Source organism: Pelmatolapia mariae, linkage group LG3_W, assembly GCF_036321145.2.
Source record: "Pelmatolapia mariae isolate MD_Pm_ZW linkage group LG3_W, Pm_UMD_F_2, whole genome shotgun sequence".
NCBI lineage: Eukaryota > Metazoa > Chordata > Actinopteri > Cichliformes > Cichlidae > Pelmatolapia > Pelmatolapia mariae.
In genome coordinates this window covers 81,600,141-81,624,107 of record NC_086229.1, presented here as the reverse complement: position 1 = coordinate 81,624,107, position 23,967 = coordinate 81,600,141, and the positions used below count along the sequence as shown (strand labels likewise).

General features: G+C 41.5%; 1 protein-coding gene across 1 annotated transcript in view; it reads left to right on the top strand.

Annotated features, from left to right (window-relative positions):
• Nucleotides 1-23,967, top strand: part of LOC134619291 (phospholipid-transporting ATPase ABCA1-like) — a 172,160-nt gene that overhangs the window by 120,237 nt on the left and 27,956 nt on the right. The window contains exons 37-43 of the mRNA XM_063465060.1: nt 253-368; nt 3,621-3,765; nt 9,291-9,414; nt 12,559-12,688; nt 13,086-13,206; nt 22,186-22,248; nt 23,591-23,697. Of these exons, the coding sequence (XP_063321130.1) occupies nt 253-368; nt 3,621-3,765; nt 9,291-9,414; nt 12,559-12,688; nt 13,086-13,206; nt 22,186-22,248; nt 23,591-23,697 (806 nt within the window). The remainder of the gene's footprint in view (nt 1-252; nt 369-3,620; nt 3,766-9,290; nt 9,415-12,558; nt 12,689-13,085; nt 13,207-22,185; nt 22,249-23,590; nt 23,698-23,967) is intronic.

The window sequence follows — 23,967 nt, the reverse complement described above, 5'->3', positions numbered from 1 at the left end:
GACCGCTTGCTTCAAACACATGAGAATCAGATGGCTCTGTTATTCACTGGATTAATTAGAAAACTAAAGCCGGATACATTCGAGTACTAATTAAAAAGTCATCTACACATTTTATAATTACACGGTTTTTCAGTTGGTGTGAAAAAAAAAGAAGTCATAACGCTTTAATGGAGTCGTAACCACCCTAAAGAGTGACTTTTTAAGCCTGCACTGGCCTGTGCTTTATTTTGGCATGTGTGTTTGTGTTTACAGTGTAACTACATCATCCCCTGCTTCATCGTGATTGTGATCTTCCTCGCCTTCCAACAAAAAGCCTATGTTTCCCCTCCTAACCTGCCGGCTTTGATTCTCTTGCTTATTTTTTATGGGTGAGTAAATTAAGAATATATCCTTCCAATATTCATTCATGAAATCATTTAAAGTAGTTTACTCCACATCATGTTTGTACCGTTTACTTTATTATACATTTTTTCGTTGCGCACTTACTGAAATCTACAATCTCTTTACATGACGTGTTTAATAAATATTACAATTCAAAATGTTAAATGGATTAGTGCGCCACCATATCAAATTTCTCATGTATTTATTTGTTATGTAAATGACATATTTCAGAGTAGCTCAGGGAATTATGGCGTGCCCGGACTTCTGGAACGGGCTGTCTTTTAATATTCATTGATTGACTTCTGAACACTTCAGGTATCCACAATAGAAAGCTGTCATACTAGTGCAGGTATTGGCTGAAATGAAAGTTCTTGGTACGCACTGTAATATTGTGTTGTCCTACCTTTAGCTCTGATGACGGCATGTTAGAGGTTTGCCGTGACAAAGTAAAGGGATTAAGATCTCAGCGGGGTTAAGGTGAGGTCTCCACTGTGGTGGTCGATCCATCTGTGAAAAAGGATGTTTTACTTTCACTGAACCCATCTTTCACAATTTGAGCCCGATAAATCCTGGCATTGTCATCTTGGAACATGTCCATGCCGTCGGAAAGAAGAAGAAATTCATTAATGGAGAAACTCTGGTCGATCAGTAAATTCAGGTAGTTAGCTGACCGCGTTTTTGAGGAGATAATGTTGCTGAACCTTGACCAACTGAAGCAACCTGAGATCAGGCTTTTACTGTAAGCACGAGGCGCGATGGATGCATCACTTCACCCGCCTCTCTTCTTAACCTGATGTGCCCAGCACTCTGGAACAGGGCAAATCTGGACTCATCAGACCACATGACTGTTCTCCATCGCTCCAGAGTCCAACCTTTAAACATCCCTGGTGAACTGAATTGTTTTTTTTCCCCAAGTACCCTAACTGATAAGTGGTTTTCTTAAGGCCAGACAGCTGCTTAGTCCTGATCCCTGAGTTCTCTTTACATTGTGTGTGTATAAATGCTTTTACTTAGCTGTGAGTTCAACTATTAATTTGACCTCTGATCATGATCAGTCATGATTTTCACATTTCTTCTTTGAGTCCCTTCAGCCTTTTGTACTGTGTTGAATAGTTTAACCCAGCTTTAATAGTTTCAGTAAACTCCTGAATTGTGTTGCTTGCTTGATACAGACCATTAAATCTGACCCTTCTGAAACAGAGAACATCTTTTCCACGACCACAGGATGTGTCTTTTTACGTGGTTGTTTAAGAAATAAGAAGCTACTCACTTCGTCAATCATTTAAGGTTAAATAAGCTGTTTCCAGCTGAAACTTGTCACTATATTACATTTTAGAGATCAACCACAGAAATTAAAGCCATGTTCAGCTGTGGATGGAGTCATCAAAAATCCATTTAACTACCTAAAAAAGGTGCATCCATTTAGACCACTTTCATTGTTTACCTGATGTCAGCCAACTTTCTGATGAGGACGTGAAGCTGTTTTACTCCACCACAGTCAGTGAGCAAAAAATTTTCCAGTAGTTCAAAGTTTGTTTGTCCACTGCTGCTGCTTCGATTCATTAGTTAGTTTGTGTTACCGTGTGACTTTTTTGTTAAAGGGATAAAAATCAGTCACGCAAAAATTACAATCAGTAAACCAGCAGCTCCTGTTTTCTGTGAGGTAAAAATACAGGAAGCAACAGGCCTGTTCAACTCACACGTGCAACTTTAACAAGTTTACCTTCAAAGTTTGTGTTATTATTCATTGTTGAACCTGCACAGTCCTTTCCACGCTGTAGGAGAACTTTAAAGTGATCTCTCTCTGAAATTACATTGATTTTATAACATTAGTTGGCACTACCACAGAATCACCAGCTAAGAAGCATTAGCTCACTTCCACGCTACTTACGCTTCCTCAGGCACTTTGCTCATTTGAACTATTAAGACTTTCCCAAATAAAGATGACATTTGGCAACTTTCTCTCCCCCGTACCCTTTATGAACAGTTTTGACACCTCACAAAATGTCAGAAAATATGTGGTATGATGACCATTTGAACAGGTTCTAGCAGGTAGTAAGCTGTACCGGTAAAGACTACCCTTTTGTTGCATAACCAGTCATTTTGTCCTGAAAGCCGGCCTGAAGTATGACAGAAACCATTCAGTTCAGAAAAAGGGGACAAGGGTTTCTCCTTTTAGGTGTCCAAGGGGTAAATAGTTATCTGTGACAGTGTCAAAAAGTCCCACAAAGCCAGAGTAATCGAAGAACTGACGTTTATGCCACTAATCTTTAATTCATATCTCCAATTCTGTGATCCAGTGCGTTTATTATAACTTATTTTATACATTTTTCGGAATAGATTGTACCTTGTGTAATGCTTATACTACGTCCATTGAAAGATGCACCAGTGCACACAAATATGTTAGTAATGCTAGTCATTGGAAGTGACACACACCAAACCCTAAACCTAACTATGATCACGTCCTAATCCCCAACCCTGACCCTGACCCTAACCACATCAGTCGGATTTTTTCCACCCTGCAAACCTATGACATCGTAACATTGATGATGATTGGTCACTTGCAATGTTGCAACTGGACCAACATTCGTTTTGATGATCCAGGAAGAACACCACCGCAGGGATATCAGATACAGCTATAGCATATAGTAAAGGAGACATGCTGCATAGCTTACCTCGTACAAACAGGTCTGTGTGCTTCTCATAGTAAGGCTGCAGTCTGTTTCCAAAGATTCCTAATCTAAAAAGAACTGAATCAGAAAGTTACACACACGCCTCTGAAGTAGGTCAAACTGAAACTCCAGCACTTGAGTAAATGTAATGAGATCAAAACGTGTTACTTTCAAATTACATTCAAAGGTCTGGTTATATCACAGGGGTTGGCACCGTGGCACCACAACACCAGTGCCTCACTTGATCTGCTTGTGATACCGAGCTTGAACCGCTGACTGCCGAGCGTGGGCAGCATTCAGTTTGCAGTGCTTTCATGGGTCACTTACTGAAAATGCAAATGATCAGAGGAGGCCATCAAATGGCACAGCTGACCTGGTAATCCGCATTCATGAATCGAAAATAGCAAGGATTCAGTAGCTGCTAGCATGATATTTGCCATTATACAAATTGCCCTCGTGGAGAGTTTAATGAGCATGGTTCGCACTGGAGATCACCTTTGTTATTTTAACTTCTATATTTTATATTTTGTAACACTGTTTTACTTTGGTTTATGTTTTTTTTTTAAGCTGGGCTATCACGCCCATGATGTACCCGTTCTCCTTCATCTTCAGCGTGCCCAGCACAGCTTACGTGGCGCTGACCTGCATCAACCTCTTCATTGGTATTAACAGCAGCGTGGCCACCTTTATCATGGAGCTCTTCGATGATGATGTAAGTGTCATCCTCACCACACGCTCACACGCTCACACACGCATACAGAGTCTGTGCGGACGGAAAAGTAGGAGACACACATGCATGCATGCACATTTTTAACGCGACAGGCGACACACTTCCTGTGAAACAGCAGGCGCAGACTTTCAGGCTCCCGCGGCTGCATAAAAATGATATTTATGCAGAAGCTATAGCTGCGGATGGCTAATTGACTTGAATCATAGATAAACGCTCAGTGTTTTTCCATTTTTTTTCCAAAGCAAAGGCTTCCACGCGCGTGGGTGGGGTGTGTGCCCACCTGGTATAACTTTTAATATATTTCCTTTATCCTCTCAAGGATTTTTCAAAGGAATTATTTTGCCTATTCTTTTTAATGTTAAATCGTTTGCTGAGAATTGGGTCTTCAGAGAACTTTGCTCATCCATCTTTCAGCAAGTGTTCATTTTAACTGCAAGCTGCTCCAGTCTCAGTGGAATCAAAAGACAAAGACACCAAAAACGAGCTAAATAAGAAATGCAGAGCTCGGTTTGGAGAGAGACAGACTGTCAGTCATTGTACTGTTTTATTAGAATTTAAATAAATTACGTAAAAAAGAAAATTTGTGTAAACAGCCAGGACTCAGACAGCACAACCTCAAGTTTTTTAAACAATTTCTCTACTTTTCTGACATCTTTCTCGTTTGTTCTCTGATCTGAATACGTCTAAACACATTTGCAGCCTTAATTGTTATTTGCACGATTCCCATGCATCGCCCGCTCTCTCATTTGGTTTTTTCCCACCTCACCACGTATTTTTAGCCTCGTGCTGATCAGTCATCCCTTGTCAACAGACACAAGAGCACGGTGCGGTGACGAGCTGCGTTTGCATCTGATGCTTCATCAGAATGTCTCCCACATCCCCGATCTGCCGCTTCAGACGCAGCGTAATGTCGTCTCAAAGACTCTTGCCTCTGCGCGGTCTGCCCCCTCCGACACGCCTGCCTGTGACTTGATGTTTCTTCTGGCGCACGCTACGTGATGGCATGGGATGTTTCCTGTCTCCTAACGAGGCGGCCTCATTTGCATCGTGATTTCATTATCACCGACATTCATTATCAATTTGTATTTTTCATGAGCGCGTCTCTCCTCCAAGAAAGTCACTGTGGCCATTTTGTTGTGTCTGCATTCTCTTTATTTATTGATGGGACGTTAGCGGAGTGTATTACTCATAAAGGGCGCCATTCCCGATAATTTAATGGACAGCGCTTTGCCCACGGGCCGGTGTAAAGGGACGGATTTACTGCCCACTTCTCTCGATTGAGGCATTAGGAGCAGCGTGTTTCTCTGAGACTCGATGGGGACCGAGGTCTGAGATAATTCTGCTAATCTGACCCGATTTCGCCGCTGATAAGAGTCTGATGGGTCAACATCAATCAACTCACATGTTACAGCTCTCCAGGTTTCCATGTCTCCCCCAGTTCAGAGCTGATATCTCCCCGGAACAGACTCTTCACAAACTAGCTAGCGCAGATATGACAGTGCCCCGACGTGCTCCAGTTCACCAGAAACGGCAGATCCTGCACATGACAGCTCTATCCAGCCTTCTCCTCTCGCAGCTTCTGCGATTTCAAAGCTGCGCCTCATCACTTTCAGGCTCCTCGGCGGCGGCGGCGTTAGTTAAACAGTGTCGCTCAAAAGTAAAGCTTCCGGCTTTCAGTCTGTTTTCTGTTTTCAAGCACTGGGTGAATCTAGATCCCTTTTGGGCATAGCACCATTTTTCCAGGGGAGAAAATAGGAAGAAGGGAAAAAAATAAGAGTAGCAGAGTGGGAAAGCAGCGCTGCAGTGTTATAGACTTGGTGCCCTAGTTTTGTCTTGAGACCAATGGGAGATTTTCTTCCCCTCAGGACTGTCCAACTCCCTGTGGATTGCATCAATCCCAGCCTGCCTTGTACGCTTGAAGCGCTGTCTGAGTCAATACTTCCACCACGTGCCTCTAAGAGATAACCGCAGGCACACATAGATTTTCCAGGATAAATGTATAGGTGTGGCGGCGTGGCCAGGTACCGCTTACCTCATGTAGTGTAATTGGAGTACATTGTTTTAAGTCCAGAAGAATTTATCGACGCTGTGTTTAAAACAGGCAAAGGTTTAATGTAGTCGATTGCTCACAACAGAACTCTACAGTATCTCAAAACCACATGAATACCATCTCTTGAAAAATATCTTCCCCAGCTGTTTGAGCCATACATCCTCTGTTTGTCTCCTTTCATTGTGATTCGCAGCATTATGAATGAAGCCACGCTGTGGGAATAAGCACATGTAGGGATATGGGTCAGATAAGCACAGCGCAGACAATACCACCTTTAAAAACCATTTGAAAATGATTTATGGGCACATAGCGCAAACACAAGGGGGGAAATTGTCCAGCGTTTTATCATCTTCGACAAAGAACCTCTTAGATCTCCTTGATGAACACCCAGTCAGGAGAAGATATGTTATTTCATGTATCGATCTCAAATTAGGTCTCGCTGCTTTTTGCATTCCTCTGCCAGACGGATGGGCTGCTCTCAGCCAAGGTCATAGCTGTTGTTTATTTATTTGACTTTCTTATCTCTGTTTAGGCTTAGTGTTGAATGTAAAGAATAGAGGTGCCTTTAGCAAATCCCCCGATGCTTGCATTTGACTGGTTACATACATTGTGAACATCCTGGGGGATAAAAATATGTTTGCAAACGCCAAGAAAAGAACGTTAGTGTCAACTTTGAGGGTAAACTTGTTTTCTGCTACAGCAAATTGTTGCAGTAAAGTATATCTTTCCTCCATATACTGTCAGTAAAGGCAATCAAGTAATTGGCTACAGAGAAAATACTAATACACAAATATAAATTAGTGCTTTAAATGATACCATTTAACCATTTTTCTCCTTTAGTAAGCAGGGTTCAAGTGTTCAAAAAAAAAACGTTGGTGTTACCAGTAACAAGATGCACCAATTTTTGTTGAATATGCATTGTTATTGCAGCTCTTCTTACCCTCCTGTCCTCAAGCAAATGTATAGATGTAGATAAAAGAAATGATGAATTGCTGCTGAACATCTAAAGCCGTCTAAAGGTTTGCGTCGACATCGTGATCAATGAGACCTTTTCATCACGGTCTTGGATCTGCCCGAGAGAACTAGGCCAGCGAACACTTATTGTAGTGTGTAAGTTTGTAAGTTGGATTGTTGTTCGTCTCATTGAGATGACCTCAAACACGTATCGGAACATTTCCTGTTACGAGAATTATTATACAGTAAAAATCTTAGAGCATTTTATTATTATTCCATTTTATTTTATCAATGACAAGGACCTTTCATACAAAGTATCCCCATATAATCATGGGAAAAAGAAAAGTACACCTATGTCAGTTCTGAGGTTGTAGATATCCTTTGCGACACATTTTCACTCTTTTTCAGCCATTCTGTTGTAGATTCGCTTGGAATCTTTGTCCTGTTAAATGATCCAGTTTCAGCCAAGCTTTTGCAGACCGAGGGTCTCACATTTGGAAGACATTTGTTTTGCAGTCCTGTGGCTGTAAAACAAGCCCAAATCATCACCCCTCCACCACCGTGCTTCAAAAGTTTATTCCCCCTCAGTCTGCATTAAGCAGTAATTGGAGAGCCAAACCTCTAAACTCATATAGAAGCAGTGAGGGTGGAGTTTTTGTTAAATGAAGAATGGCTGTGTAATATGTCATGTTTTGTAGCTCATCCGAGGTTGCATTTGCATGATTTTAAGCCCTGATACATCAAACCTTAGAACTGATACAGAGTGTACTTTCTCTTTAGCATTGCTGCAGATCTTTAGCTATATTTGGAGCTACTGTACACTAGTATCTTTGTCCCCTTTGTGATCAGATTTGTTCCTGACTCCAATGATCACAGGGATAAGGAGAAGCAGTGAAAGCAAGAGTGCAAAAGCTAGATAAGATCAGTAATACATCTGTCTGCTGAATATGGAAGCAGCATGTGGTTAGCTTAGTATGAAGGCAGGAAGGAGCTAGCTTGAGGACGCCTGTAAGTTACTAAAGCAAGGCAGATATACAGCAGCAGCACCATATGTATTCTTAATGTGCACAGGCTAAATGTGCCCTCACTGTTTCCATTCCCTAAGCTAGAAAACAAGCACACCTCCTTGGGAGAAAAAATGTCTTGTCAACAGTTTTATTTTTTATTTTATTTTTTTCTTTGTCTGCCTTTCCCCCTCGATCTCGGTCTCACTTCCCACCTGCTAATATCTGACAGAGTATGTTGTCTTATTTAAAAAGTGTCATGTTTTTCTCGCATTTACACAATAAGCTGACATCCAGTAAAAGTGCAGACTGAAATATCTTTAAATCTGGCTTTTTATTAAGGCTGGCAGACTCATAAGGCCTCACACTCGCATTGTAACTGCCAATTGAAAGCTTAGTCACTGAAACTAATTTCACAGAGCTGTTACACGCATGCATGAATAAATTCTGTGACAATAATGGCCATCATTTGGAAATCTTGCACACAGCTTTAACAAATCGCACCTCTGCCGCCGCCCCACCTAATCTCGCAGGCTCGCCCAAAAAACAGAAATGATGAATTTGTAGTCTCTATCCATGTATGCAAGAGCTTTGAAGACTATGCAGCAATAGACCACAATGCATAATGCATGAACTCGATTGTGAAGCCACAAAAACACAGTAATATGTTGCCCTTTTGCTCTCCCTTCTCCAGTTTTACCCCCTCTCCTGTACTTCCTTCCTCGCTTGTGCCCGTTCATTACAGCCTGGTCTGCTGTGTCTTAATTGAATTAATTGTTGCTTTTGTGCTTTATTAAGCTGTCACTGTTCTAACCACAGGCAGGTCAAATGTGGAGAGAAAGGAACTGTACAATTTTAGAAAGGAAAGAAAAGTTGTTGTGTGGAAATACGCTGTCAAGATAAGACTTGTGAAACACTGAAACAATATGCTTTGGGTTTGTGTTTCTGTCTTTTTGTTGTTGTGGTTGTGTGCTTTATCAGAAGAACCAAAAGAAGACAGACCTGTGCTTTTCTTCCTCCCACCTGTGACTCTTTGGTGTCTCGGTGTTTCCTCTACCTTTAGTTATGATTTTAAGGATGAGCATCTGCTTCCCTGAGCATCCACTCATCTGTTTGTGTTTGCACATACTGAGCTCTACTGTACGTGCTCCTCCCCACAGATCGCACAGTACGTTTCCTGACGTCTCCTAAATTCCAGCATCGAGAAGGTAGATGAACCTTGATGCAATGAGTTCCCTCGGCATGCTATTTGGTGCACCGCAATACACCCGCGCTCAGCGTGCAAGCACAGCGCAGGATGTTTGTTAATTATCTGCACTTGCATCGGGGAGCTTCACGCTATCTTCCAAAGCTCTCGCTCTGGCTCTGCTGATTCAGGCCTAGAATTGTCAACATATTGAGCTTGTAACTGTGCAATTCCCAGTCAGGGTTTAAATATCCAAAACTTCCTCGTGCCACTAATGTGTATCCTGTGTGTCTGTGTGCATTTTTCTCAACAGAATATCACCCGCATCAACAACATAGTGAAGCAGGTGCTGCTGATATTCCCACACTTCTGTCTGGGCAGAGGGCTGATTGACATGGCCAAGAACCAGGCAATGGCCACACTCTTCAGCAACTTTGGTGAGAGGATGATATTATAGTATGGAACACAGAAAGGACTAAACTGTTTCACACATTAGTGTTAGATTTTAAGATGTGAAATGGGTTTGTGCGTTTTTGGACAGTGACATCACAGTGGTCAGTGAAGATGTGATTGAAGCCCAGACGTTCAGGTTTAATTCAAGGGGTTTGGCAAAGGTACTGCATTAACAGTTCGGGAATCATAATATATGCAGTCCCTGATTTTTAGCGGCTTAAATTTCATTGTCTTGTGAGGCCTTTTCCCTAGAATTCTAATATGAGGTCCAAAGAGACATAGATGTAAATAAGGGAGGCCATCATTAGGCTGACAGCCCCCCAAAAATCCAGCAAAAACACCACAAGGCCTGAAAGACCACAGAAGAAAGTGGATGATCTTTCCACAGTTAAGAAAATTCCCTTCACAAGATCCAGCTAAGTTGAGACCACTCTCAACGAGGTAGGTATGCCATCGTCAAAGGCTACAATCAAGAGATGTCTTCATTAATGTAAATACAGAGGGTTTACAACAAGGTGCAAATCACTGGTTACACTAGATTGGTTAATTAATTGGGGAAAAAATCCTTTGGACAAATAAAAACAAAATGAATGCGAATGAGGATAATGGGAAGAGAAAACAATATAGAGAGGAAAGAGCAGCTCACGAGCCATAGCATACTGTATCATCTGTTAAACGTGGAGGCAACACATGGGCTGAAGTGCACAGGGCTATACTCTCTGCTCAGATTCAGCCAAATGCTGCAAAACTGCTTCTCAGTGCAAATGGACCAAAACCAACCCAAGAGTTTCACACAGAACAAATGGGATGTTCTTAAGTAGAAAAATCATTCATTGGATCCCAACCCAACAGAGCATACTGTTTTAGTTACTGAAGGTAAACGTGAATGCAGCAAAGGCGGCTGCAGTAAAGGCCTTATCAGAGCTTCTCAAGGGAGGACACACAGCATGAGTTTGAGACTTCAGGCAGTCTGTAAAGAATTTTCATTGAAATATTAAAAAACATCTTTATATTTGAAATGATGCTAGCTTGTACAATTAATTTTGAGCCTCTGAAAATGGGGGATTATGTCTAAAAATGACAGTTAACATCAATTTTTTGTAAAACCCACCAAATTAAAGCTGAAAGCCGGCGCTTCAATCACATCTTATTTGATTTAAAATCCACTGTGATGGCGTACGGAGGCAAAATGACAGAAATTTTGTCAAAGTTAGTGCAAAGTACCCTTAGATTACATCCAGTTAGATTCATTTGGCTCTAAATGGATGTCATCTAAGGGTACTTTGCATAGTAAGCTCAATACTTTACAGCATTTCAGCGAGAGAGAGAAAAAGCATCGGTCTCCTCTTTGGGAAACGCTTGGCAGACATTCCTTTTTAACGGGATAAAATCTGAACCAGACTCAGGTCGGGGCAGCTGTCTTGCCTCCACATGTTGGGGTGAGAGGAGAGCAGAGTGAGGAAAGATGAGTGTTGGAGAAATAACAGGCAATAAACAGTGGGCAGGTTGGTAGGGCCAATAACTGCAGATCAGAAACACGAAGACCGTATCTGCAGAAAGGTGAAGGAGAGGGAGCACAGGAAGGGGGGAAAAGACCAAAACACAGAATAAAAACACAAGTTAGTGACATGTACAGGTAATGCATGGGCAGAGAAAGCTAGCTCAGCGTGTAAAGCGGATTAGCAAAAAAAGAAGAAGAAAAAAAGAGAGCGCTGGTATATTTATAAAACCCTTTAAAACATGGTTATCTCACCCCAGTGCCTCAAAGTGCCACCGATTTTACCAGACTCGGTTTCCTCTCACTCAGCAGTCAGCTGCAGCACCTAATTTATCACAGCGGACCGCTTGTATAAATTTCCATCCCGCTCTCCTATACTTTGTGCCTCTTAAAATATTTAGAGCAACTTGCACCGCAGATTTCTTCCATTTTACTTGCAAACCTCGCCGTTGTCTTTTAGTAAACAACAACAAACACAACTGCACCGCGTGCTGCTCTGAAAACAGCCAGAATAAATGTTCTGTGGATCTTTGCAATGAAACATTTGCATAACCCGTTTTTGCATCACAGTCGCCCACCACCATTCGCTCGCTTTAACACTGCTGTGTTCTCTGTTACACTGGCAAATGACTGGAGCCTTTAAATTATTGGAATACCATAAAATATTGCAAGAAATGTACATGCCATCCAAAAATATAATAATAATAGCCAACAAAGGGGCATTTATATGGCGCTTTATCTCGTATTCCACCCGTTTCTCCACTGATACGATGCTGTTTTGTTCTAAACGTTAGTTCTCCAATATTTGACCAGAAACGCAGCTCCCTAGTGTCCACTACAGCTGCACACTCTGCATGAGTTAAATTTAGACAGGATAGGGAAAAAAACAGTGCAATGGTGCTTGTGGAGGTGGAGCCGGTATTGAGGAGGTCATCAAGAAGCAAAGAGGCACATGCAAGAGGAAAAAGGGGTCTTATCTGTGGAGAGATGGAGCAGGAAATAGCGGTTTGAGGAATGATTTGCGGCGGCGGTTGGAGAGAAGGAAGAGAAAAGCAATCACAACTTAAAAAGGCTAGTGTGGAAAGGGGCTATTTACCCGAGAATGAGACTGAAAGCTCTTTTCGTTTTTCTTGTCTCCTTTGCACCCCCCACCCCCACCCCACCCTTGGCCTTAAGGGCTGTAGAAGCCGTGAGAGAGAGGAAAAGGGAAAGAGAGCAGATATGATAATGGTTAGAGTGGTGGGCTGTCAACGGTTTACTTTACTTGCATGTTCATTAGCCAAAAAATAAAAATATGGCTTCAACATGAAAAGTACAGGATGTCAGCAATTTCTTCCCATGACATAGGTGACAGCATTTATTTTTTTATTATTATGCAAAGGCTAAGTGGCTTTTTAAACTGCCGCCTTTCACCAACAAATGCATCTCAGCAACACCAGCGTCTGACACATTTGGCTGTCCGTGAACGAAAACACATCTGCTTATTTCCCTTTTGTTTTGACAGCGTGTCCGCTAACTCATCCTCGGGGCTTGCTGTTAAGGGTTGGAAGTTACTGTGACGTGACACGTGGAAATAATCTGTGTAATTACCTGCTTTTCTCCTGTGTGCGTTTGCTAATTTCCTTATCAGGGGAGGACCGTTTCAAGAACCCGCTGAGCTGGGAAATGGTGGGAAAGAACCTTTGTGCCATGTCCATCCAGGGAATTGTCATGTTTGCCGTTACAATCCTCATCCAGTATAAATTCTTCTGCAAACCAAGGTGACTGTAAGAAACTTTAAAGCAAAAAAACAAAAAGAAAAACAACTCTTCTTTGTGTTTTGTCAGATAAACAAATTCTCTCCTGTTCGCAGCTGTTAGGATTAGTAATACGCTCTATATTGACTTTATATGAAACATCTGTTGCACTGCAAATGTGTTTTAGCAAATTCAAACCAATTATGTCTTCCTTTTCTTTTTTCCACTCTTTTTTTTGTAGTGTTTTGTACTCTAAAAGCGAGGTTGCCATAGAAACTAATGCCTGTGGCTTCATCTATTTATGAAAATTGCAGAGATTGTTTCATTGAGCTTAAACTTTGACCAAGATAATTTGTCATGCGAGTTCATGTTAATTTTAATGAAGGGTATTATGCCAACTGTGTTTGACTCTCTCCACTAGACTTATTTCAGGGAAGTGGCTGCCTGCGGAGGAAGAGGATATCGATGTTGCCAGGGAACGAAGGCGGGTGTATGAAGGCGAAGCCCAGAGCGACCTTCTGAGAATCTGTGACCTCACTAAGGTATCCAGCTTTGGTGCTTTATACATTTTCAGTGGTTTTATTTCCATCCTGTTCTTGCTTGTACTTGATTTAATTTTGTTCCATCGCCTCTTTGTAAAAGGTGTAATTGTATTTAACCCTCATCTTACCAACTGGGGCCTATATTTTTTTCTTTTTGTAATATCTGAGGGTTTTTTTTTTAAATTGTTCCAATATTTTATCACTTTTGTCAGTCAGTTTGTTCCCCACAAAATTACCCCGCCATGGAGGTTATGTTTTCGGTGTTTGTGTGTCATTATTCTGCCTGAAAACATGATAGCTCAAAAAGTTTTGAATGAATTCTGATAAAACTTTGCAGGGGTGTAGAGTGGGGTCGTTTTAACAACCCATTCAAATTTGCCTGACATCCACCGACGTCTTCAAGATCAACTTAACGATTTATTGGTTGAAAATTAACAAAAAGCCTTAAAAATGAGAAACTATGAATCTTATAAGTGTGCTGTGTATTTTCAACCTATAGAAAGTGATGTATAAAGATTCAAAAGTCACGTCACCTGTGACCTCTGATCGTTCCTTCAAGGTCAAAAGATTAATTTGAAGGTCACAGTGACAATAATGCTTGATAGAGCTATAAAAAACTGTTTCTTACTGCCATTGTTTGCATTGACAATATACAGGCATACAGGGAATGAGGAAATATCACACCACTTTGGACCAATGACCTCTTTTTCAAAGTCAAATAAGGTCAAACTGTCTTAAAATGTCTTTTATCTTTAAACCTGCTTAAAATTCTCTTGCCTTTGTTTGTAAAGGTAACATTTAGTAAATATCATGTCACATTTGAGATGCAGCTGGATCTACTGTATCTGAGAGAGCTGACCTCTGCCACTGATTCTGTTCATAATATTTATGGACAGAATATCTAGGCGCAGCCAAGAAACTCTAGGTGGAGGGTGAAGAGTTTGGGTATCTTGTCTCTGCTTTTACAGATGATGTGCTTCTTTTGGCTTCATCGAACCGTGATCTCCAGCAGCCTGCACTGAGGCTGTTTGCAGCCAAGAGTGAAGCAGGTGGGATGAGAATTAGCAACTCTAAGTTCAGGGCCGTGGTTCTTAGCTGGAAAAGAGTAGAGTGGCCCCTCTGGGTCAGGAATGAGTTGCTGCCCCAAGTGATGGAGTTTGTCTTGTGCTTTGTTCATGAGTGAGGGGAGAGTGGTGTGGGAGATTGGCAGACAGACTGGTGCCGTCTTGGCAGTGATGCTGACGTTGTACTGGCCTGTTTTGGTGAAGAGTGAGCTAACCGTGACAGTGAAGCTGTCAATTTACCAATGAAGCTTCATTCCTACCGTCACCTGTGGCCGTGGGCTCTGAGTAGTGACCGAATGAATGAGATCGTGGATTCCAGCAGCGGAAACAAGTTTCCTCTGGAGGGCATCTGGGCTTGGCCTTACAGGAGCTCGGTCATTCAGGAGTGACTCAGAGCAGAGCCGCTACTCCTCTGCATCAAAAGGAGCCAGTTGAGATGGTTTGGCCATCTGACCAGGATGCCTCCTGGAAACCTCCTAGGTGAGGTGTTACAGGCTTGTAACGGAGGCCTCGAGGCAGACCCAGGACCTGCTGGAGAGATTAGATCTCTGGGGTTGCTAGTTTTGTGTTTCAATTATTTTATATTGGGGTCAAAATGAGCTTGGTTGGTTTTACAATAACACGGTACTCATGAAGATTGTACTTGGGATATTGAGGGCAAAGATTTTCATTATAGAGAACATGTGAATGAACTGAAATGTTGAATAATAAACTCTCAGAATAATAATAATGATCTCTCTTTTTCCTTATATGTCATTAATTACATAACTAATAATGCTCAAAGAAGAAATTTGGTTTGATGATGGACCTTCATCCTGTGACCTCTCACCTTTTCTTGCAACCTGATAAATTCACCCTGCCCTCTGCATGTCCTCGGCCTCTTATTATATGACTTACTGCTATAGATTATGTTAATGTTTACTTTTTTATATATGGAAAATTGTGTAGTCCACCTACAATACTTTTTGCAGCACTCAATATCTATATTTCTGAATTATTATGCATCATTGTACGTAAAGACTTTAGTTCACCTGAATATGTGGACGTGTGTGTGGGCGGAGTTTACTCCCTTCATGTGCTCGAGCAGTATTCTTTTCCAGGCCAAATGGGAAAGACAGGTTGGTAGCCTGCAGCTGTGCGCTATCACAAACATCATAAGTGGGCACAAGAACCAAACAAGATTACACTTTTAGAGGTGGAAAGGGTCTGTGCTCCTATGTAGCTCTGGCCCTCCTTTCCTCGGTGTGTGTGAGACTGAGCGTACTGTGGCGGTGCGAGCCTCAACACCACCGAGATTAACGTCTCATCCATTGGCAGATGTTCCCTCCCTGCGGGCAGCGTGGCAGCAGGAAGTGTCACCACAGCAGCCTGCTTTGCAGCTCCAGTGCCGACAGCTGGACGATCTAACAGCCTTTTGCTTCATACCACCTCTCTTCGCTCCTTTACTCCCTCGGTCTGCTCATTCTCACCATACTTAATCTCTCACTCGTTGCTCACGAAACACAGTTGTGCGCCACACTCCCTAGGGTAATTACTGAACAAAACAGTTGGATGGGTAATGTATTACAAATCATCTTCAAAGGCAAAAAGTTGGGCCGGGTTGTAGGAATGCTAGTTGTTCAGCTAAGAATTGTAGAGCTAACATCTTTAAAGTTCTTAAAATCATTGTTGCAAATGTGCCTTTCAAACAGTACGAAAGTATTCACTTGATTTGGCTGAAATAGTCTGCTGTCGACGAGCACTTCAGTTATTACTCATGTGCGCGTTCGCAGTTGACAGCACGTCTACGAGATGAGACACAGTGGCCCATCGCCACACAAACACAGCGGAGCATTGGCAGAAGGCATCAGGATCCTTCCTGCAGTGCCCTCATTGACTCCCTCCACAGCTGTGCCCCATCCATTGGGGGGGGTGTAGATAATAAAATGATCAATGAGCACATGGCTTTGGTGGCCATGTGCCACAGGCTGGGCCCTGTCATAAATCTGAGCATGCCTCTGAAGCGATCGACAGGCCATCAATCATCTGTCAGATACCTGCTCCTCCCCTTCCTTATCCTGCTGCACTAAACAGGAGCGTTTTGCTATGCGCCCCACCTGGTAGCCTCCACTTAGCTGCTGCATTAGCGTCGACACCATAATCGATGGAGACTGTAATGGAAGTGTGTCCGTCTGTGAGCATTTTCCAGGCCCAGTGCTGTCAGTTTAACCTTCCAGTCACTCACTGAGATGACAGGGAAAGTTTCAAGGAACCTTGTGACAGCTGTTTGGATTAAGGAGAATGAGTGATGAGTGGCACCTTGGCATACTACAAGTGTGCTAATGTGCTAATGTGTACTGAGGGCATTTAAGTCGTTCAAATGAGACTCCTTTGGCAAGAGCTTTTGGTTTTACATTTAGAGAGGGCGTACATTTGTCTACAAAAACATTTATACATAGATTCAACTGTTCATTAGCCTAAAACCTATTTACCCATTTTTGAGTGATTACCAGACTCGACTTAAGTGATTTTGTGTTTTTTCAGCTTTTTTCCAAAAAGTATATTTTCTGGCAGTTTTCCCTTTCTTAAATTTCATCTTAAATGGCAAACTAGAGCCTGCTTGTGACTCCAAGTTGGCATCGTGTTAATAATTTAAATTGTTTAGACTCACACCAGTTAATCAGGCATGGCAGTAACTCAGTGCCTTTAGGTCTGTGTAGGTTCTCAGTCATCCAGGTCATGGTAGTCTAAGGCAGTGTTTCCCAACCTTTAGAATAGAATAGAATAGAATAGAATAGCTTTTTATTGTCACTGTTACAGGAACAATGAAAGGTAGTTTGGCATTTCTCCATGTGTGTGAAGTCCACAATAGCGTAAGTATTTACACAATAACAGACAAATTTACATTTACACAAGAAAGATATGTACAAGTTATACATACACCTGCAAACATACACGCACACACATACATATTTCCACATACACGCTTACATCTATATACATACACCTGCATGCCTTCTAACTAGCAGGTGCATTGAGAGGTGCAGTGTGACCAGTGATATTGCACATTGAGTGTGTGTGTGTGTGTGTGGGGGGGGGGGGGGTGCTTGTTGGAACTATACTAAATAAGGTTATAATAAATACAGTTTATAGAGTTACAGGAGCCACGGCACATATTTCACATTAGAAAAATCACACGGCACACCACCAAACAAAACTGTCACAAAATGCATATTGTTCATTCTTCCCCATGCACCAGGTATAGCAGGATTAGTTCGGTTTGTCCCCAGTATACCTTTTTTGCTTTCTTCTGACCACTACTCATGCTAGGGCCTTCATCTGGGTCGGAATTTTCTCCAGGACCCAGGTCAGATTGACTATTTTTTCTTTTCAAATATTTATCGCTGCGTTGTCTCACTCACAGCATGACTATTATGTAATTTCTTCTTCGTCTTCTTCTGTTTTACTGAAAGTTGGCAACCCATTTAATTAGAGCAGGTAGTTGTACTGCCCTCTGGTGGAAGAGAATGTCATTATTCAGCCTGTTACTCATGCCGATTGCTTAGAGTACTAATCAGGTAGAACCAGATAATCTTCCACAGCACACCTGATCATTTCTCACGGCACACCTATGTGCCGCAGCACAGTGGTTGGGAAACACTGGTCTAAGGAGCTTGGAAAGAAAGCGACTGGACTTCTTTAAGTTACTTGAAGAATTTCACCTCTCATCCAAAAAGCTTCTTCAGTTCTAAAACCAAATGGTGGAGAGTCCCAGGTATTTAAACCCTAGTGGGAGTTGTCCGTTAGGAGGGTCAAAGACCCACTGTTGATCATGTCATCACATGAGACAAGGTGTGAAAAATGGCGTGGGTCATTATCATAATTATTTCGAGTAAAACCATGGTGAGACCTTACCTCACCCTATCATGTGACTTATTGAGACCACCTGACACAAGATGTTAGGGGGTGGAGGCGCAGGGAAGGGATCTTTTTAGGCCTCTTTTACTCCTCTTACAAACCAAGCTCATTACCCTCAGTACCTTTAGGCATGTAGACGTGGTGAAGACAACCAGCTGAAGTTTCAACATGAGCATGAGAATGGGCAAGAAATGCACTGAGGCTACAATTCACCAAAATTGGATAATAGGATATCGGAAAAAGATTGTGTAATGGTGTGGGGGATATTTTCTTGGCACGCTTTGGGTCTCTTAGTACCAATTAAGCATTGTTTAAATGTCGCAGCCAACCTGAGTGTTCTTGCTGACCATGTCCATCCCTTTACAAGCGTGTACCATCTTGTGATGGCTGCTTCAATGCAGGATAAAAACCATTTAACAAAGTTCAAATCATCTCAAACTGGCTTCTTGAACTTAACAATGAGTTCACTGTACATCATTTCCAGAGGTTTATACTTGTTCAAGATGTGAAGAGTGGTGAGATCGAAGGGTACACGTTCTTTTAACAGGGCTGTGAAGGTAAAAGGTGTCAAAAAATGTGAACCTTTGCACCCTGTGACACTGTGAGTCATGATCTGCAGTACTGTTTAAAAAAGAAAAAGGACTGTAAGTGTACATGGTTTAGCCAGAAATGCAGCGTTTGAAACTCAAGACTTGAGATGTTAAAACCTAAATCTGTATTTTAGCTTTTTAGGTGCCGACATCCTATTTTCAAAGCCGTCTCATCTGATTAGACGTCTGCTTATCATGACAGCTGCAGCAGTACTCGAGCCAGAGGGGAATTATCCTTTAATTGCCTTCCTCCATACATATATCTCTCGCTTTGATGTAGCTTTAGCACCTAAAACTATCACTGAAAGGTAGTATATGTAATCCAGATTGATAAATACTGAGTGCAGCTGCCAGATGGTGCTGAAAAAATGATGGATCTGTGCTACTCCTGCTTTTATCAAATGCTTTTGATGTGCCAACTGTGTAATAAATGTAATGTCATTGTTTGTCAGACTTAAATGGCAGACTGAAATTCGCATTTACTTCGGATACAAAGTTTTAAAATACCAAGAAATGTAACATTCATACTAACAAAGATTTAGCAACACGTTTTTGTTCCAGTGCAGCTCTTCAAGACGAGAACATAACCATGCACAACACTCACAGAGAAGTCTTTTTTCACCTTTTATGAAACCAAAGCAGACACTCTGTTGTAACTCAAAAGGGCACAGTGCTGTCCTTGATTTTGAATGCTAAATATCTTAAACTGTCACACTCTCCAGTAAGAACAAAGGCCTTGTCTTGTCTTTCCACATGAGAGCAAAGCAACACTGATTCCAAGTCACACTGAAAGCATGCAAAACCCATATGTAGCCTTCAAAGTGGAAGAGCACCAAAAAAAATGCTTAATTTTGTTGGATGTTCGTGATTTTTGTTTAGAATTTAACAAAACATTTTCATTTGAAGTAGAAGTTTCTATATTTTGCGTTTGTGAGAAAAAAGATGAAAGTAAATCTGTGGGAAGCCACCTTTTTATTGAAAGTGTAACCGCACAGCCTTGACATGATGCTGACTCACAATCCAATTACAAGAAATTTTTTTGTTCTGCATTGTTGAAGATATGATTCTAGTTCTGATTGGAACTTGTGTGGTCAGTCAAATGGTCTGTCTTGGTTTGGACAGGCATTGATTGCGATGAGATGTTAAATATTAAATATATATTAAATATACTGGTTATTTTTTTCCTCCCCATACAGCAACAACAATATCTTAAAGCAGGATATCGCCAAAAAAGTCTCCTCTGCCTACTCAATTATAATCAAATATTCCACCTACAATTAAAGCTAAAATATGTTAGTTTAGTGAAGCTAACAGACAAACAAAGCAATTATATGGCAAATATAATAGAACAATGCATATCTAAAACACTATATATTACCTTTAGGCATTGGTGGAGTCCTCAGCATAGCATAAAGGAGGTTTAACTAGCCAGAGCTCATATCTAAACCATATGTTAGTTTCAGCAAGTATGCCACCAAAAAATAATACTAAAGTAAGATCACAGCCTATCTAAGATGTTCATATCTATCGCTTTACCCACTGGTTTATCTTGATGTCTCACATTTGACATTTTTTCTGTTGCTATCATAAGCTAACGATTCTGCTGGCTAGCTTGGTTAGCCATTCAGTGTTATACTAAGTGGGACACTAATTTTGGCTAGCATAAACAGGCTTAGAAATGTACTCACTTGAAAAATTGAAGAACAAGTTCCTTTTTGTCTAGATCCAGTAAACCCTGAAAAACATGCTTCCCACCTGTGGCTGGAAATAAGGCATACTTTTAGGTCTTAATAATTTAAACATTAAAAATGTATCAGTATTAATCAGTTACTTAGCAGTTCTCTATCCACTGTCTCTCGACGCAATTAAATATTTCTTAACTACAGAAGTATAGAGATAATCTCTTTACTCATAGAAGCCACATTCTAATATTATATGTTTTATGCTCTTATTTGTTTGTTTGGTTGTTTGTTTTTTGACGGGACCATATTTAGACAAGAAGAGAGTTTTCAGCCAATGATACCGCTGACTAGCTTGGTTAGCATTTCAGTGTTTGCTAAAGGGGATGCTAATTTGGCTAGCACAAACAGGCTTAAAAGACATGCTCACTTTAGAAACTGAACAACAGGTTCCTTATTGTCTACAACCAGTGAACCTGAAAAAAAAGGTCTCCACCTATAACTCTAACTGGTAACTCAGCTAAACGCCCCCAAAGAAAAACATACTTTTAGGTCTTAATAATTAATTTAAACTGTAAAAATATATCAGCGTTCACTACTTATTCAGCGTTTCCTCTATCTCTTCACACTCTTAATTATCCCTTACCTTTTCTCATAGACCTCAGGTTATAATATAACCATATGTTCTCAAATTGTTTGAGACCAAATTAGGCAAAATTGCTTTTAGGTACAGAAAGCAACCAAAAAAGGGTTTGCTGAAGGCTAATTTGCTGACTTTATCTAGCAAAAATTTAATTTGTATTTTTTTATGTGAATTATTGTTCAAATATATTTTGTGGTTTTTTTTTCAGATTTTGAAAGTTTGAGAAGAACTGCCTTACAGTTTTTACTAACCAGCAAATTATCTGTATTTCTTTTGTAAAGCTGCTGTAAAGCTATATCATTAGTTTGCTCTTAAGTTTTCATTTTTTGGGAATAAGCCTCAAGTGGCCATTTGAAGAACTGCAGATTTTTACACCTTGACATCAGTTTTGTTTTTCAATCAAGGATGTTGTTGTATGAGCTAAATGTAATTTCACAATTAAGATTCAACCCAAGAACTCCTTGATGCAAGCAGCCATTCTCCAAAAATGATGAGGTCGTTTAATCTTCCATTTAATCGACAGTTTGTGTTGAGCGGTCTTGTTAAACTGGGTTTAAGACTTCTTTAACAGAAAAGATGGCGTGCTTTTTCACCAAGGTCGTCACACTGTATTTCGAGGCCAGTGGCCGAATGCGCTGTCCGTGCATAAAATGCTGGTCATCTAGTGACAGCGTGTTGATGGTTATTGAGGTTGCTAAAGTGGTACTCAAAGCCAAGACAGATTTGCTCATGAATGCTGTCACCGCAGTCACAAATACTCATTTTTATGTCCTCTCCCTCTCTCCTCCGCGCAAGTGTCTAACTTTTTTTTTTAATAGCTTTTCCCATCTGGCTCACTCTAAATGTTGCAAATTATCCCTTCTTGTTAAAATTTGTTTCCTTCGCGTTCTCTCTCGCGCTCTCTCTCTCTTTTTTCCACCTGCTTCTTCCATCTCACTTCCTCCCTGCTGCTCTGGCCTATCGCTCCATATTTTCTCATGCCATCCTCTCTGCTATCTTTCTCACTGTCTGCTTCCCACACTCCCATTGCCTCCCGCCTTCTCGCCTTCTTTCTCTCCTTTCCTCTTGCTGGTTGGTTGATTCATTTTATTGTCTGCTCCCTGCAGGTATACCCTCGGAAGAGCACCCCCGCTGTGGACAGGCTATGTGTGGGCGTTCCTGCCGCAGAGGTGAGCCAGATGCTGCTGTATCACACAAGCACATTCTCAAGTAGATTGTCTGTTTGCTCTTCTCCATGTTGTGGGGCTTTTTTTTAACAATCGTACTTTTGATTACTTCACAAAAATCAGTTTCTGCAGAAAATAAAATGTGAATGATATGAGTTGTCTGACAGTACTGACTCACGAGAGCACGAGGGCACAGTGCGAGTGTATTTCTTGACAGTTTGAGAGTGTTTGGCTCAATGTTTTCTCAGAGTCAAATCGAAACATCTTCCACACACTTCTCAAAGAAGACATTAGTAGGAACAGTGATCTCCTTATCAGGCTTGTTTATGTAGTCATACTACAGCTAAGCATGTCTCTACTAAAGATACAAGCAGGAAAGAAATGGGCGTTGTGTATCGGCAGCATGTGGACTCAGTGATTGTTGAGTTCTGTGCACTTGGCAGAGGGAAACCAAACAGGCCAACGCCACGGAGGGAACTGGACAACTTATCTGTGTAAAACTCATTATATAATGTGGGATATCACACACACACACTCACTGTCACACGCAGCGTAGCGCTAGAAGCTTGATTTAAACATAATCTCAAATGCTGACAGGCTTTCGTGCTCGGCGGGCTTTCCGCTAGTATCCTATCCTCCCTTCCAATGTTGACTCAAAGCCCAATGTAAATGCCAGTGGAATATTGTGATTCACGGGGCTCTGCTGATCACACACTGCATTTCCATGCATTATTTACATCAAGCTTAGCTCTCTATGCATTCGCAAGCACAGGTCACAAACAAGCAGGGATCAATGAATGACAGAAATCAAATATTTATGTCCGAGCCAGAGCACCTAAGGCGGGTCACATGTCCGCGGGGCTCTGCGGGGACAACTTCCTGCCACATGCCCTCTAGAGGGAAGTAAAATCAGCAGCATCAGGAAAAAAAACAGAGAGAGAGAGGGTGGTGTTTGTTGTAGCAATTTACAGAGTGAGGAAGGAATGCTTTTGGGAATGTTTTTTTGTTTTGTTTTTTTAGTATTTGTTCCTGTGCGCCTGCCGTGTTGATTTACAGTCTTGTTGTTTTGTTTGCACACAGAATATATCAATTTGTTATTTTGCTAAACATCGATGCAGTCGAGCATGCAATATAAACTGCAGTCCCAGTTACATGCAGCAGACGAGTATTTGCACAGTCTATAGGTAAACTTCATTAAACGTGTTAATGAGTGGTATTTATTATAAAAACCTGCGTGCTGTAAACTGGAAATGTCATCCCGGGCTGGTTTCCCCTGCCTGTTTTTCAATGATACCGTAAAACACTGTTTTCCCTAACGGACGCCCCCGCTCATTGTCTCCGCCAGTGTTTCGGCTTGCTGGGAATCAACGGAGCTGGAAAAACCACCACATTCAAGATGCTGACAGGAGACATCCCAGTCTCCAGTGGAGAGGCCTTCCTAAATGGATACAGGTGAGGCCCTAACTCCCACTAGTGCACCAAGTACCTCATCATAATTAGCCACCCAGGAAGGCTGCTCAGATGGGGATCGAGCTGTATTTTTTTTATAGCTCACATCCTGTTCCATAGCTACACTCACTCTCTGTAATACCGCTTTCTATTTTTCCATCTCTGGCACTCTCACTGTCTTTGTTTTTCCCAGCTATGTAGTTCCACTATCTGTTATACATTTAGCTGTCTCTGCCTCTCCTTCAGCTTTGGTTTTCTCTCCTTACTCTGAGA